Genomic DNA, 12,147 nt, shown 5'->3' on the forward strand with positions numbered 1-12,147 from the left:
TTCCTTTCCCTCGGTTTGGGCTGCAAGGCAACGTGCGCGCTTTTTCCTGTTTGAGTCACGGATTGCTCCCAGCCCATGCAATGAAAGGCAAGGTGCGGCCAGGCAGTACAGATCACTTGTGCGTAAAACAGGGAGATTTTCAAGGTAAGATTAATTTCTTCTGCCTCCCATATTCCTTTGCTCTTTTGTGTTGCAATCATCCCTCCTCCCAGCTTCCACTTGAAACCACTCCCCTCTTGGGGGAGGTAATTTTGCTCATAAATTTGCCCTAGGTTATTTATAGGTAGCCTGAAGGAATGAAGGCCACTTGTTTGATAAAAACCTGCAAATAGTGTACATATAAAAAATAAAAATTAAAATTAAAAAAGGCCAAAACAGACTGCCTGTAGCAGTAATCTGGGCATGTATTCAGGGAGCGGAAGGGTCCTACTGCAACACAGATACCTATAGTTAAATTGAGGTGATCTTCATCCTACAGAAGAATGGAGAAACTGCATTAACTAGTGTTTGTGAAATTCTTGGAAAAGTCAAAAGAGAACTACATCGGATATGAGTCAAGCCCAGTGACCGTCCAGGCACAGCTGGGGAAGCCCCACTGAGCTTAACAAGCAGCACAAAGCACTAGAGAAACTCAGTGGGACACAAAATGTTTTCCCAGCAGCACGTGGATGTTGTGAGAGCATGAAAGTGAGTTGTACAGGTGTGTTAGCAATAGCAGAATGTTTGTGTTATCAGACCATAAATCATATAACAGCATTTAACTTGCTACTGGCTGTGGCTGTGTTTGTGTATGACCCTTGGTCTCGTTCCAAGCAGCCATCCTGGGTTAGGAGCTTTAGTTGTGACTGGTGCTAATTGCCTCTGCAGGGATGCCAGGGCAGGAAGGGGGAGGATGCCACTAACATTTGGGAGTTTTGAAGGGCTCCCTTGAGCTCAGAGTGAGGGCAGTCTTCTCATGCAGCAATGTGGCCTGCAGTCGGGAGGTTTTGTATTGCCTGGGACACACTGAGGTGTCAGTGCTGGTCAGAACAAGGTTTTGATGGACAGAAGACAGCAGCAGGACTCTCAGAATTCCTGCTAATAAGCAACCACGCAAACATCTCTCCTCCTGTTTGCTCATCACATCCTGGCAGCAGTTTCTGAGGAGAGTACTGAATCTATATTTAACTTATAAATTTCAAGCTAAAACTTTGGCAATACAGAAAAGCACTGAGGACATCAGTCTCACAAGCTGCCCACAGAACAGCACAGCGAATCTTGTCTCTGCTAATAGCTCTGAGATACCACGTGTCTATTTTCCTTGGAATAATTTGGCCCTGTGTTAACTCTTCATCACTGCATCTCACTAGATTTCCATTCAGTTACTATTCCAAAACATCATTTCCATTTCTTTCATTGCCACTGTAAACATTTATTAGGCTGGGTTGTGTTTTTGTTATTGTTGTTTGTTTGTTTTGCCAGCAGAGGATACAACCTGTTTTCAGATTTTCTTTCAGGTGTCTGTAAGAGTGCTCAGCAGGCAGTTTGCTGGAGCTGATTTGTTGTGGAAAAAAGCATCAGTCACACTGAGGGTTAAAAGTTAGCCTGGAATGACGTTAGAGGGTTTTGTGCACAACTGAGCTGATCATTTTCTGTTTGCACTGGAAAGCATGAAAAGGAACTTTCCAAGGTTCCTATATTGCTGAAAGAGGAGTTTTATGATGATAAAAGATGTGGGAGGAAGTGAAGTTATAGAAATGAAAAGGAGTGTGCAAAAAACAGTTCTGAAGAGGAAAATTGGCAAGAAGAGAATCTGTAGGAGAGAAAGGGAGTCTTCCTGTGGCTTAAAATATCAACTTTATGCTTATGGTTTATGCATAAACATAAACTCTGTGTATTATGTTTCCTGAGTTCTGTCATCTTTTTCTGCCCAGGAGATCTTTATCTTGAGCACTAATTATTGTCTGTCATACGACTCGTCATTTTAGCATGTTGTATGTAGACTGACATATCTCAGACATGTGGACCTCGCTGTGTGTGCTCCAGGTATGATCAGAGCATGGGCATTATTTTCAATGCATTCAAGTAGGATGTGCTGGAGGGGTTTAGCCCTTGCTATGGTTGATTGTTCTGCAGAATTACTTGAATTCTTGAATAGCTTGCAGATCTCTAACAGTCCTAGGAGATGTAATTGCTGCTCGGCAACATCAGCTCAGGTCTGAACTTGAAGCACATCCGCACAGGCTCTGTTTTTTAACCACTGGATTCTTGCTCAGGTGTGAGAGGCTGGTCCAGGCTTTCCAAGCAAGACTTTCTTGATTTGAAAGAAGCTGATCTGTTGTAATTGCAGTGGTGTCGGATCAAATATTTGGGTCTTGACTGGCTCTCCTTGGAGGAGAGAAATTATTCACTGCATATGTAGAAACTCTGCTGGGAAGCAGGGAAACGTGATCCTGATGATGGCTCCTAGAGTTTGTTCTTTGGGGAACTGATGCTGTCAATTCTTCTAGTCTGAAAATGTATTTTTATAGTGGTCCCATGGGGAAAGAAAACATACTTAGTGCAGTGGTGCAGCAGCATTTTCTGAGGATGCTGAGGCAGATCTGTCCCATGGAGAGTGCAGAGCTGCAGCAGGCTGCCTCTGGCTGGCTGGCTGTGCAGGGACCATCTCTCAGGAATCTTCTCTACCTGTCAGCTCAAGCAGTTGGCTCTAAGTGGAGCTAAGTATACAGCTCTGGTTCTGGGACTTTCCCTCACACGTGTTCAAGGAGAAGCACAATTGTGTGGTTAGAGCAGCGTTAAACAGCACGACTCCACAGCTCCCTTCCTCAGCCTGTCATTCGATTTTGGCTCAGTCCCACTGGGCTGGTTTCGTGTCCATGGCTTTCTTCAGCACAGGATGCCACCAATTACATGCTGATCGCTGCAGAAAAGCCCGAGGCACCCCCAACTCCGCATGGATCAGTGCATCTGTGTTACAGGTAATCGACTCATCCGGCAAGGCAGTCAGGCTGTAGGAGTTTCCAGTTTAGCACTTTGGCCTTTTGTTGTGCTTCATTCCAGCAGTCGTCTACACAACTTTCCCGCAGACTAGGCTGGCACCTCGTAAAATCATCTGTCTGCGTAGCAGCAACTTCTTATCCTCAGGCAGCCCGTGCAGAGTCCAGTAGGACAAGTATGTTTCTCGCTGTCGCTGCCCTTTGGCCACTGAACAACAACACTGGCTCTCAGTTAGGACCACATTTGTTTAATGCACACACTGGGGACGAGGGTCTCCTCCAGTCTTCACTTGCAATCTTTCACTAACCTTCAGCATCTTGTTTCAAAACGTGCTGAATCCAGCTGTTAACAGAGCACCAAGTCCCAGGCACCATTACTAGTAATGTAATTATTTTTCATTTTGAAACAAAGTTAAGTAAAAGGAAGTCTGACAACTAAGTGGAGCTCCTCAATAAATTAAATAAAGGCCCACAGCATTATCATTAGCCATGTCGTTAAATAGCACGTTTTTGGGAAGGAGCAAGAAGCCAGCTCCATCCATCTGGAGTCCCTTGAGATGTGCACGACAGGTGCCGAAGCATAGAGCACCCTTGTGGAAGGGGAAGCTTTGGCTTGCCTTGAGCGTCTGCTTTGGGCAGGTGCCCTAAAAATCCCCAGTACTCTCGCAACCGTTAATAGCAGCTCTGCTACCTCTGTAGGCTTCAAGCACAGGAAAACAGAAAGACAGTGTGTTCTGCCTGCCACTGTCCCTGCAAAGCCTGGAAAGGTCCCAGCCCGAGGAGGCCTTCGCTGCCTGAAGCCCAAGTTTGCAAGGAGAAAGCTCCCCGCCGCAGGCTGCAGAGGTAGGCATGCTGAGCAGGGCACGTTGGCAGGGGCAGGAGCCCCCTCTAGTGGAATCAGGTCACTTTGACTCGTGTTTTTAAAGTCGGAGTTAGTCCACAGAAAAGCTCTGAAAGGAGCCAGTGCAAGCTCTTCGTCAGGGTGTGGGGTGATAGGACAAGGAGTAGTGACTTCAAACTAAAAGAGGATAGATAGGGTATATTAGATAGTAGGGAGACATTTTTTATATGAGGGTGGTGGGGCACTGGAACAGGTCACCCAGAGAAACGGTGGCTGCCCCATCCCTGAATTGTTCAAGGCCAGGCTGGATGGGGCTTTGAGCAACCTGGTCTCATTGGAGGCGTCCCTGCCCACGGCAGGGGTTGGAACTAGGTGATCTTTAAGGTCCCTTCCAACCCAAACTGTGATTCTGTTAAAACCTCCGATGGGACAGAGAGTCAGATGTGTCTGAGCACTGCTGGCCACGCGGTGTTTCTAGGTGTTGAGCTTCTTGTAGTGTTTCTGGTTCCTTTGTTGATTCCCTCAGTATGTTAAGTTGCTTGCAGCAGTTTGAACTTCAGAAACACTCATATTGAAAAGTTGTTATGAATATGGGCTTGTTTATCTCTCCGGCTGCTCCTAAAGCAGTTACAACAGGTCTCCAACTGCGCTGGCGCAGAGCAGCCACCCCTTGCTGCCAATGACGTGATAGGAAGACATTTTGAGCCTCCACGCTTCCTGAACTGGGTTCATTTTATCGTTTGCGTTCTGTCTTTCTTGGCTGCTTGCTGGTTTCACTGGAAACAGTGAGTCTCCTCGGCACTGCTCCATTCATTGCCGTACACAATTCTAGGAAAAAATCTTGGGCCTCTTTCTTGTAAGCGAGAACTTGAAACGCCAACGTGTTCTTTCTTCCTTCACAGCCAGCCTTAGTGATGCCAATCTGATCGGCAATGGTAGAGAAGAGCAAGAGAAGGAGGAACACAAGGATGAGGTTTGAGCTGTCCTTGCCCCTCCTGGGACTCCTGCTGTGTGTGGGTGAGTAGAGCTGGCCAGAAGTCCGCTGGGATCCGAAGGCTGGCTGCCAGGGGTGCAGCAGAGAAAGCACGGGCGCATGCAGCTGGTTTTGCAAAGTACATGCATCCACATCTTCTGAAACTGGCAAGTACAGCTGCTGCTCTCCAGAGTGAGTGTTTCCCTCAGAGGACAGAAAAATGGGAATTCAGCCCTCTCAGGCTAGAGGAAGAATCTAAGGTCCCTAGGGAGTTTTTGCTTGCTAGCACTAAAACACCTGGTCTCCAAAATTTATGCAACAAGGTGGGTGAAATTAAGAGCTGGAACTTCAGGCACTACTTTCCACAGCAGCGTGAACTATGAGGGTCTGAATTTTTAATTCTTATTTTATTTCTACTCTTCAGTCATGCACTTTTCTTAAATCATTTTGTGATCAAGGGTGAATAACTTCCATTCTGTGTTCAGATTCACTGTGATATCATGGGAGGGGCAGCATTTTCCACGTTACCAGTTTGAACTGACCAGAGTTTAAAAAGCTGTTTTAAGATGAAATGAGGAGTATCTGTAAAGGCTATAAAGAAGCTGGTAACTACGAAAGATAATTGTGAAAGGTAACTAAAAGGTAACTGCTGTAAGACTACAACTCCTGTGCCAATGTGCTGTAAATACCAACTGCTATTCTTTGAGAAAACTGAGAACATTTGGTTTGGCAATGTCCTGTTCTTTTTCAAATTTAAATTGATTTTATACAAAGAAAAAAATCATCAGATAGCCTTCTCTCCAGCCAAGTCCTATGCCTGTGTAATTTCAAATCTACAGTTTTGTTATAAGTAGCTCCTACTGTAGAGCAGGCATTACCTGGATTGAGACAACAGCACTAAACACTTAAATACACCTCATTCCTTTACTTACTTAGGTTACTTTCTATCAACAAATATCTTTAAAGCAGATCACAAGTCTAATGCAGATCTCCTAAAAACTTTTTATAATACTTCATCTCCAGACTTCAATGGGGCTACTTGTTTCCTACAAAGAGAGAGAAAATCATGTAGGCAAATCTCTTTACAGACTTAAATCGAGCATCAGGCTCCATTCTACCAGTGGCATACTCTTGTAGAGCACAGCTGCTCTCACTGCAGAAAACAGGCATGATTTTCCAGCACTCCTTGGCCCATGGTGATAAAGCAAAATTGTTGGGTGTACTCTGTGCAATAAATCTTTTTCTAAACAGGCTCAAAAATCATTCAAATTTCTGTTCTGCATTACTCTATGTTAAAAATGGCTTCCAAAGAAAAATACTTCATTTTAAAACAACATCCTGTCTCAGTTAACAGAATGTTTTATTTAGCACAAACATAAGAGTATTAACATGTCTTTCAAGCAGCTGAATTCAGAAACAATATCCTTGAAACAGGAAAGGTATATGATATCAGTGGCTAATTTGCTTAACACATGTTTTTCTTTCTTTTGTAGTTGGCACCGCAGCTCAGGAGGGTAAGTGTATTTTACCAGCATTCTTAACAATTTATTATGCTAAAAAGACCAACTATGCCTCACAAGTGAGAACTCCTAGTCAAACGGAAGTATTTGAATTATAAAAATATTGTAGGATAGGAAAAAAAATCCCTGTTCACTGGCTGTCTTGAATTGTCCCTAATTATTGTTAGTGATCCTGAAGTAGGGTTGGGCATTTTCAGAGAGTGGTAAGCAATGGCTTGTTGGGTGGGCTGATTTGTGGGCTGATTTGCCAACACTAACTATTTGTTTCCTGCAGTTACTGATGAAGAACTGAAGGGTAAGTGTATTTTACTGGCATTCTTCTATTCATTCTAATATGGTATGATATAAAACTTCACAGGCAAGGACTAGAAATATTTGAATTCAAGCAGTGCATTGGGAGGGAAACATTTCCTGTTTCTTAGTTGCTACTTCCATCACTGTTCAGAGAAATCAACTATAATGAGTTGCCCCTAGTTGCTGTTAGTGGTCTTCAAGCAGGGTTGGATATTTGCAGGGACCAGCAAACACACGGATAAACAAAACTATCAGTGGTGCGTGGACAGACTCCAACATAAAGCTGAGCATTCTGTGATGGTATTTTGATACTGCCTAGTGTTGCAAAGAGATGAGCTTAAAAACTAAAAGTAAATGTGCATGCAGAAAATGCATACATACAGAATTTACATTGTTCAGTAAAGTCAAAGAATGAGCAGAGAAAACTGTTGTGGTGGAATCAAGGGTGGGCAGGGAAGCTTGCCAGAAGCTCTTTGTAACGATGATTTCCCTTCTTGTTGGCCCATCTTCCCACGAAGAATTCCAGGTGGATATTTCTGGAACCACAGTGACAGTCGTATGCCCGTTGCCTGAAGAAATAACATGGAGTCCAAAAGGTTTAGAGGCTCAAGGCAATACGTACGTGAAAGAGAATCATGACAGTTCTCCTCTCAATTTGAGTTGTACATCAGGTGACAAGACGATCCAAATGTACCTGAAGGCCAGAGGTGAGTGAAAAAGCATTTGGTCTATGAGAATCTACATGGGCTAGAGGTAAAGCCTACATCTTTCACTGACAAATGTTAAAAGAGATGAGGCGTGATTCTCAGTGCTGTTGGGCTGAGTGAATGCTATTCTGCAGAGGTTATTCCTGCTCTGTGTGGACAATAAAAGAGTCCAAAAGCACAGTTTTGGCAAAATGAATCTCCCTGCAATCTGCGCCTTTCCCTTCTGGTCTCCTCAGTCCCAAGATGGTTTCATATCAGGGGTTCCCACATACATAGTTCACAATGTTTTCTGCACAGCTTCTGCCACGTGACAAGGCAAGAGTAGTCTGCCATAAGGGCTAGAGGCATTTCCTATCTTGTAGAGTGGAAAACTCCAGTCTGGAGCACACAGCCTTGTTCTGTGACCCAGCAGCCAGGAAGAGTTTACCTCCGCCCTGACACAGTGTTTTAAGCCTCTGAGCCCGGTGAGGTTTGGGCAGCTGCTCTACATTCAGTGCTTAGAATGCAGCCAAGGCAGCAGGGGTTAAGGCTAGACAGGCATGAGAAGAGCACTAATGTTCTAGGAGATGCTTTGCTCAGGCCATGCAAAACAGCAGAGCGTAGTGAAGGTACTGCACACACTGATCCCCGAGACCGTATGCAGATTGAAACGGAGAGGGGATATAATGGTCTGTGCCTTCCTCCTTCCTTTCTGTTTGCTCTTTACTCCTCACTCAGAACCATTATCTTTTCTGCTAGCATTAACAGATACGTAAGGCCCAGACATAGTGAGCAGAAAGCACTTGACTAACATCTTGGATTTGTAGCCTTTCCCTTAGCCCTCTGCTGACAAGATGGGGTACCTGGCTTCTGAGCACCTTTGTCTTTCCTCCTGGCAGTGTGCACCAACTGTAGGGAGCTGGATACCTTGACTGTGACAGGGATCATCATTGCAGATCTTCTCATCACCCTTGGGGTGCTGATTTTGGTCTACTATTTCAGCAAAGACAGGAAGGGGAGACCAAGCGCTGGTGCTGGCAGTCGGCCACGAGGTAAGAGCTATTTCAGACGTTTCTGCTCTCTGTGATGTCCACTAAGTGCTAAACGAAGCACTTCCCCTGCTGAGTGAGAGAATCCTCTGCTCCCCGCAAGTCCCCAAGGCCTTGCCAAACTCCACTCCTGATAGCCACATCTGTTGCTCTGGACAGCCTTCTGTAGGGGCCAGGTGTGGCTGCTGTGTTGTGTCAAAGGCTTCCTGCCCATAGGAAACCATTTCCCAGCCTGCTGTGAAGCAGCACTGAGTTTGTGATGAAGCAAACACTGTACAGCAGATGCTTAGCTTGTGAGTGTGGCCTGCCGACCCAGCCTGACCCCGGCCCACTCAGCTGCTGTCCCAGGCATTCAAAGACCCAGAATCAGGCATGCATTCAGGCATGAAATCAAAATCATGGTCTTACTGAAGTTGTACATTTGAATTCCTGGCTTCCGAGGCCACGGTTTGGTGGCCCAGTGAGTCCAGCAGAGGGGCTCGTAGATTATAAATGCTGGGGCAAGGTGATGCAGGGTAGTGACTTCACCACCCTGGCTTTGTGCAGATCAGACGTTGCCATTTTTTTCCGTAGCACCCACAAAGCAGATATAAATCTTTCGGCAGGTCTGAATTCCCTACTGTATGCTCATTGTGCCTGTTGTGTGTTGGGTTTGACAGAAATGTGATGTGCTCACACCTATGCATCTTGCCAAGCCAGGGGAATATAGATCGGGTAGCCAGCCATTTGTGGAGCTGTAGCCTGGGCCTGTGGTCATGGGGCTGTCATGTTTTCAAGTAGTTCTTCCTGAAGAAGAATGATGGATTTCCTCCTAAGTGATCAGAAGGCCTCCTGACTGCAGCAGTGGGTCTTTAAATGCTTTATGCTCGTATTAAAGCCATACAATGTTACCCATGGTATGCATTACCCTGGGATCAACTCTGTGAAAGTCCATCGTGATATGTTAAAAGAACCATCACCAAGGCTGACCCCTCTTTGCCTCTGTTGCAGGTCAGAAAATGCAGCGTCCTCCCCCCGTTCCAAACCCAGACTATGAGGTATGGAGAACCTGCCTTTTTTTCCACCTCTTTGTGGGCTGGGGAAGGGTAGCCAGAGCTAGGAATCTGTAGCATTTGTCCTTTGTTTCTCCTTTGGAGAAGCATCCAGTCCACCTCCAAGTTTTCCAGGGGGTGGAAGAAAAAGGTGGTGAGGATGGAGCCCCTTCTCTTGGTGACGACACGGGGAGTCAGGAGCAGAACTGCAGCTTCCTGCAGACTGCACAATGCCAAAGCAGCGCTGTACCTGGTCTCTCTGTTGTGTTTTTTTCCTAAGTATTGTGTCGACCAAGAGCTTGGAGTGTTTGAGGATATATGAATAAAGATTCCTGAACTAACACCTCTGCTGTTCCCACAGCCCATCCGGAAAGGCCAGCGGGAGGTGTATGCAGGCCTGGAATCCAGGGGCTTCTGACATTCCCACAGAAGACAGGCTGGATGGAAAACAGTGGCAGAGGAGTCGCGTGCTTCTGCCCAGCTTGCTACCAGTTCTCTGCAGGCCTGCTGAGGCCCAGGCATTTGGGGGTAAGCCAGGTGGCTGGACAGGACAGGCGCCCTGCTGCCCTATGCTGTCCCACCCCAAGATGTTCCTTCAGTCTGACATTAGGGATAAGAAACAAATGAGACTATTGGCAAGAGAAGTTTTCCTTCTCATTAAAGGACTGGAGCCTCACTCGTTGTTCCTGGCCTCCTTTCCCCTTGTCCTCCTCCCTCTCTGCTCCAGTATCATGCTCTGATTTTCCCTCCGGTTTCATTTCTGCCCCGAGTGCCTCCACTTGCTCCTTGTGCCTCCTGGGTAGCTGGTGGGTGAAGAGCGGGTCCTTGTCAGAGCGACTGGCCTCTGACCTTATCCTGCTCTCAGGCTCTTAGCTTTTGCTGCCCATGACTGTAACGAAAAGGAACAGAGGCAGTCAGTATATTAAAAAGAAAATGTACATTTTCATAGCAAGGCCGCTGCTTTGAATGAAAATATTTCAGTTAAAAGAAAAAAAGTAAGTTTTCCTTTAAAAAAAATGAGAAGCGTTTATACCAGTACATGCCAGCAGGCCCGCCCAGCCCCCTGCCCTTCTGGGGGAAATGGGGGGGCTGAGTACCCCTTTGCATCCAGGGTCCTTTGTGTTTCAGACCTTTGTCTGGACATCTTTAATGGGTCACACAGGAATTTGGCACCTTCCCATGTCATCTGAAAGCCAGCTAGGAAATTAAAGTGCTTGGCTGAGCGTTAGATCTTTGTTACTATTAAATTATAGGGCTCTTAGATATTACAGCTAAGATTTGACCCCCATTTAGCAATCAATGAGTATCACCTCTGCAGTCTGACTGAGACAGCACAGCAGGGATTTTTGTGTTGCCCAGATTAGAACTGAGACCCTTTGGCTCAGCCCCAGGAGCAGCACTCTGTTCTGCAGCAGCTTGTTTGCTGGAATTGAAAGGAACGTGTTGGGGCCACAGAGGCAATGCTCAGGACCCATAAAATCCAAGGGAGCATCTAACTCTTTTGCTGTGTTGTCCTTCTCATCCCAGAGACTTCAAGGACTCCGTTTTTACTGATATTGTATAGTGTAGTCTAGGATAGCATAGTCTAGGATAAAAACATTTCTTTGACCGGCTTGTGCCCCGAAGGCTGTACAAGTACATTTGCTGCTGGAGTTTCATTTTCCAGAACTATTGTCACTTGCAGATTCTCATGATTTGTCCTTGTCGGCTGCCCTTTCTCTCTCCACTTGAGTTCTGCTTGGGCTCTATTAGAAAGATGGCAGGCTGCCTTGCCATTGGTAAAGGTGTTTCAGCTTTCTTTTTATACATTTAAAAATTGCAATGTATTAATAAAATGGGAGACCGAACCTCCAGATATGCATTGAAAAGATTTCCCGTGTTTATGCTTCTATTAAAGAAAACCTATTTGAACTCAGCATAGCAGTTCCAAATCTGCGTGATGTGAAGAGCCGCAGTTCCCAAAGCAGCAGCAGTGGGACAGGTTGTAACTTAAGGAGCAGAGATGCTTAATGTGTGGGAACATTTCTGGCCTGAGACTGGCTGGCTGAGCAAGCCACATTTCTGTTGCTCTGCAGAGAGCAACAGCTCTGCAGGGAGGAAACAGCAGCAGTGGTGGGGGTTGGGGGTGGTTTAGCCCTAGAGTTTCGGCATGGGGAGATGAACACCCCAGCGAAGTTCATGCTTGAGACTGCTGTACTTACCCTGCAGGATGTGGTTTAAAGGCAGTACAGCTGGGTTTACCATACAAAGCATTAAACATCAAGGAGGGAGATTGCAAGATACAGAGAGCACTAACCCCCAGCAGCTCTGAAACTATTCTGGGTCAGGTTCTCATCTTTTGCAAATCAGCACTGCTCCAGGGAAGCTTACTCAGCCTAGCCATGGGGACCACTGCCACGGATGGGATGTGAGAGGCCTGGATCGCTCCGGGTGTACAAACTTTGCTTTGAGCTACACCCTGGTGCTTCTCCCTTTTATAGGGCCTTATACTTCCCTAGTGTTTGCCCCAACCAGTGCCATCCCACGCTCTCCTTATCTCAGTGGGATCAGCGCACATCCACCGACAACATCCTCTGTGTTAGCTGCGTTCCGAGCATTGCTTTGTCCTCCCAGGGGTGAGGCGTGGAGCCTCCCACAGCCAGCGCCGTTGTAAATGCTGCCCCTGCTCCTTGTCTGATGTGCGCAGGGCAGGCTTGCCCTGCTGGGGGTTTCTCCTGCTGTCTGGGTGTGGACAGACATCTCTGCTACATGTTTTTGAGGTCTGATGGCCATGAA

The 12,147-nt window shown here is 46.3% G+C and overlaps 1 protein-coding gene across 4 annotated transcripts; it reads left to right on the forward strand.

Moving 5' to 3' along the window:
- The first annotated feature begins 13 nt into the window (after positions 1-13).
- Positions 14-11,287, forward strand: CD3E (CD3 epsilon subunit of T-cell receptor complex). Of its 4 annotated transcripts, none has more exons than XM_083808521.1 (8): positions 14-144; positions 3,678-3,821; positions 4,722-4,836; positions 6,286-6,306; positions 6,587-6,607; positions 7,125-7,313; positions 8,192-8,344; positions 9,332-9,678. In XM_083808521.1, the coding sequence occupies exons 3-8, from the start codon at positions 4,752-4,754 to the stop codon at positions 9,448-9,450; spliced, it is 588 nt and encodes a 195-aa protein (XP_083664647.1). In that variant the 5' UTR covers positions 14-144; positions 3,678-3,821; positions 4,722-4,751; the 3' UTR covers positions 9,451-9,678. The 4 variants fall into 4 exon arrangements, with proteins under 4 accessions (XP_083664647.1, XP_083664648.1, XP_083664646.1 ...); XM_083808523.1 differs by lacking the exons at positions 14-144; positions 3,678-3,821 and adding exons at positions 4,445-4,604; positions 9,734-11,287 and having other exon boundaries at positions 9,332-9,378; XM_083808522.1 differs by lacking the exon at positions 3,678-3,821 and having other exon boundaries at positions 25-144.
- The last annotated feature ends 860 nt before the right edge of the window (positions 11,288-12,147 follow it).

This window comes from Anser anser (genome assembly GCF_964211835.1).
Source record: "Anser anser genome assembly, chromosome: 22".
Lineage (NCBI taxonomy): Eukaryota > Metazoa > Chordata > Aves > Anseriformes > Anatidae > Anser > Anser anser.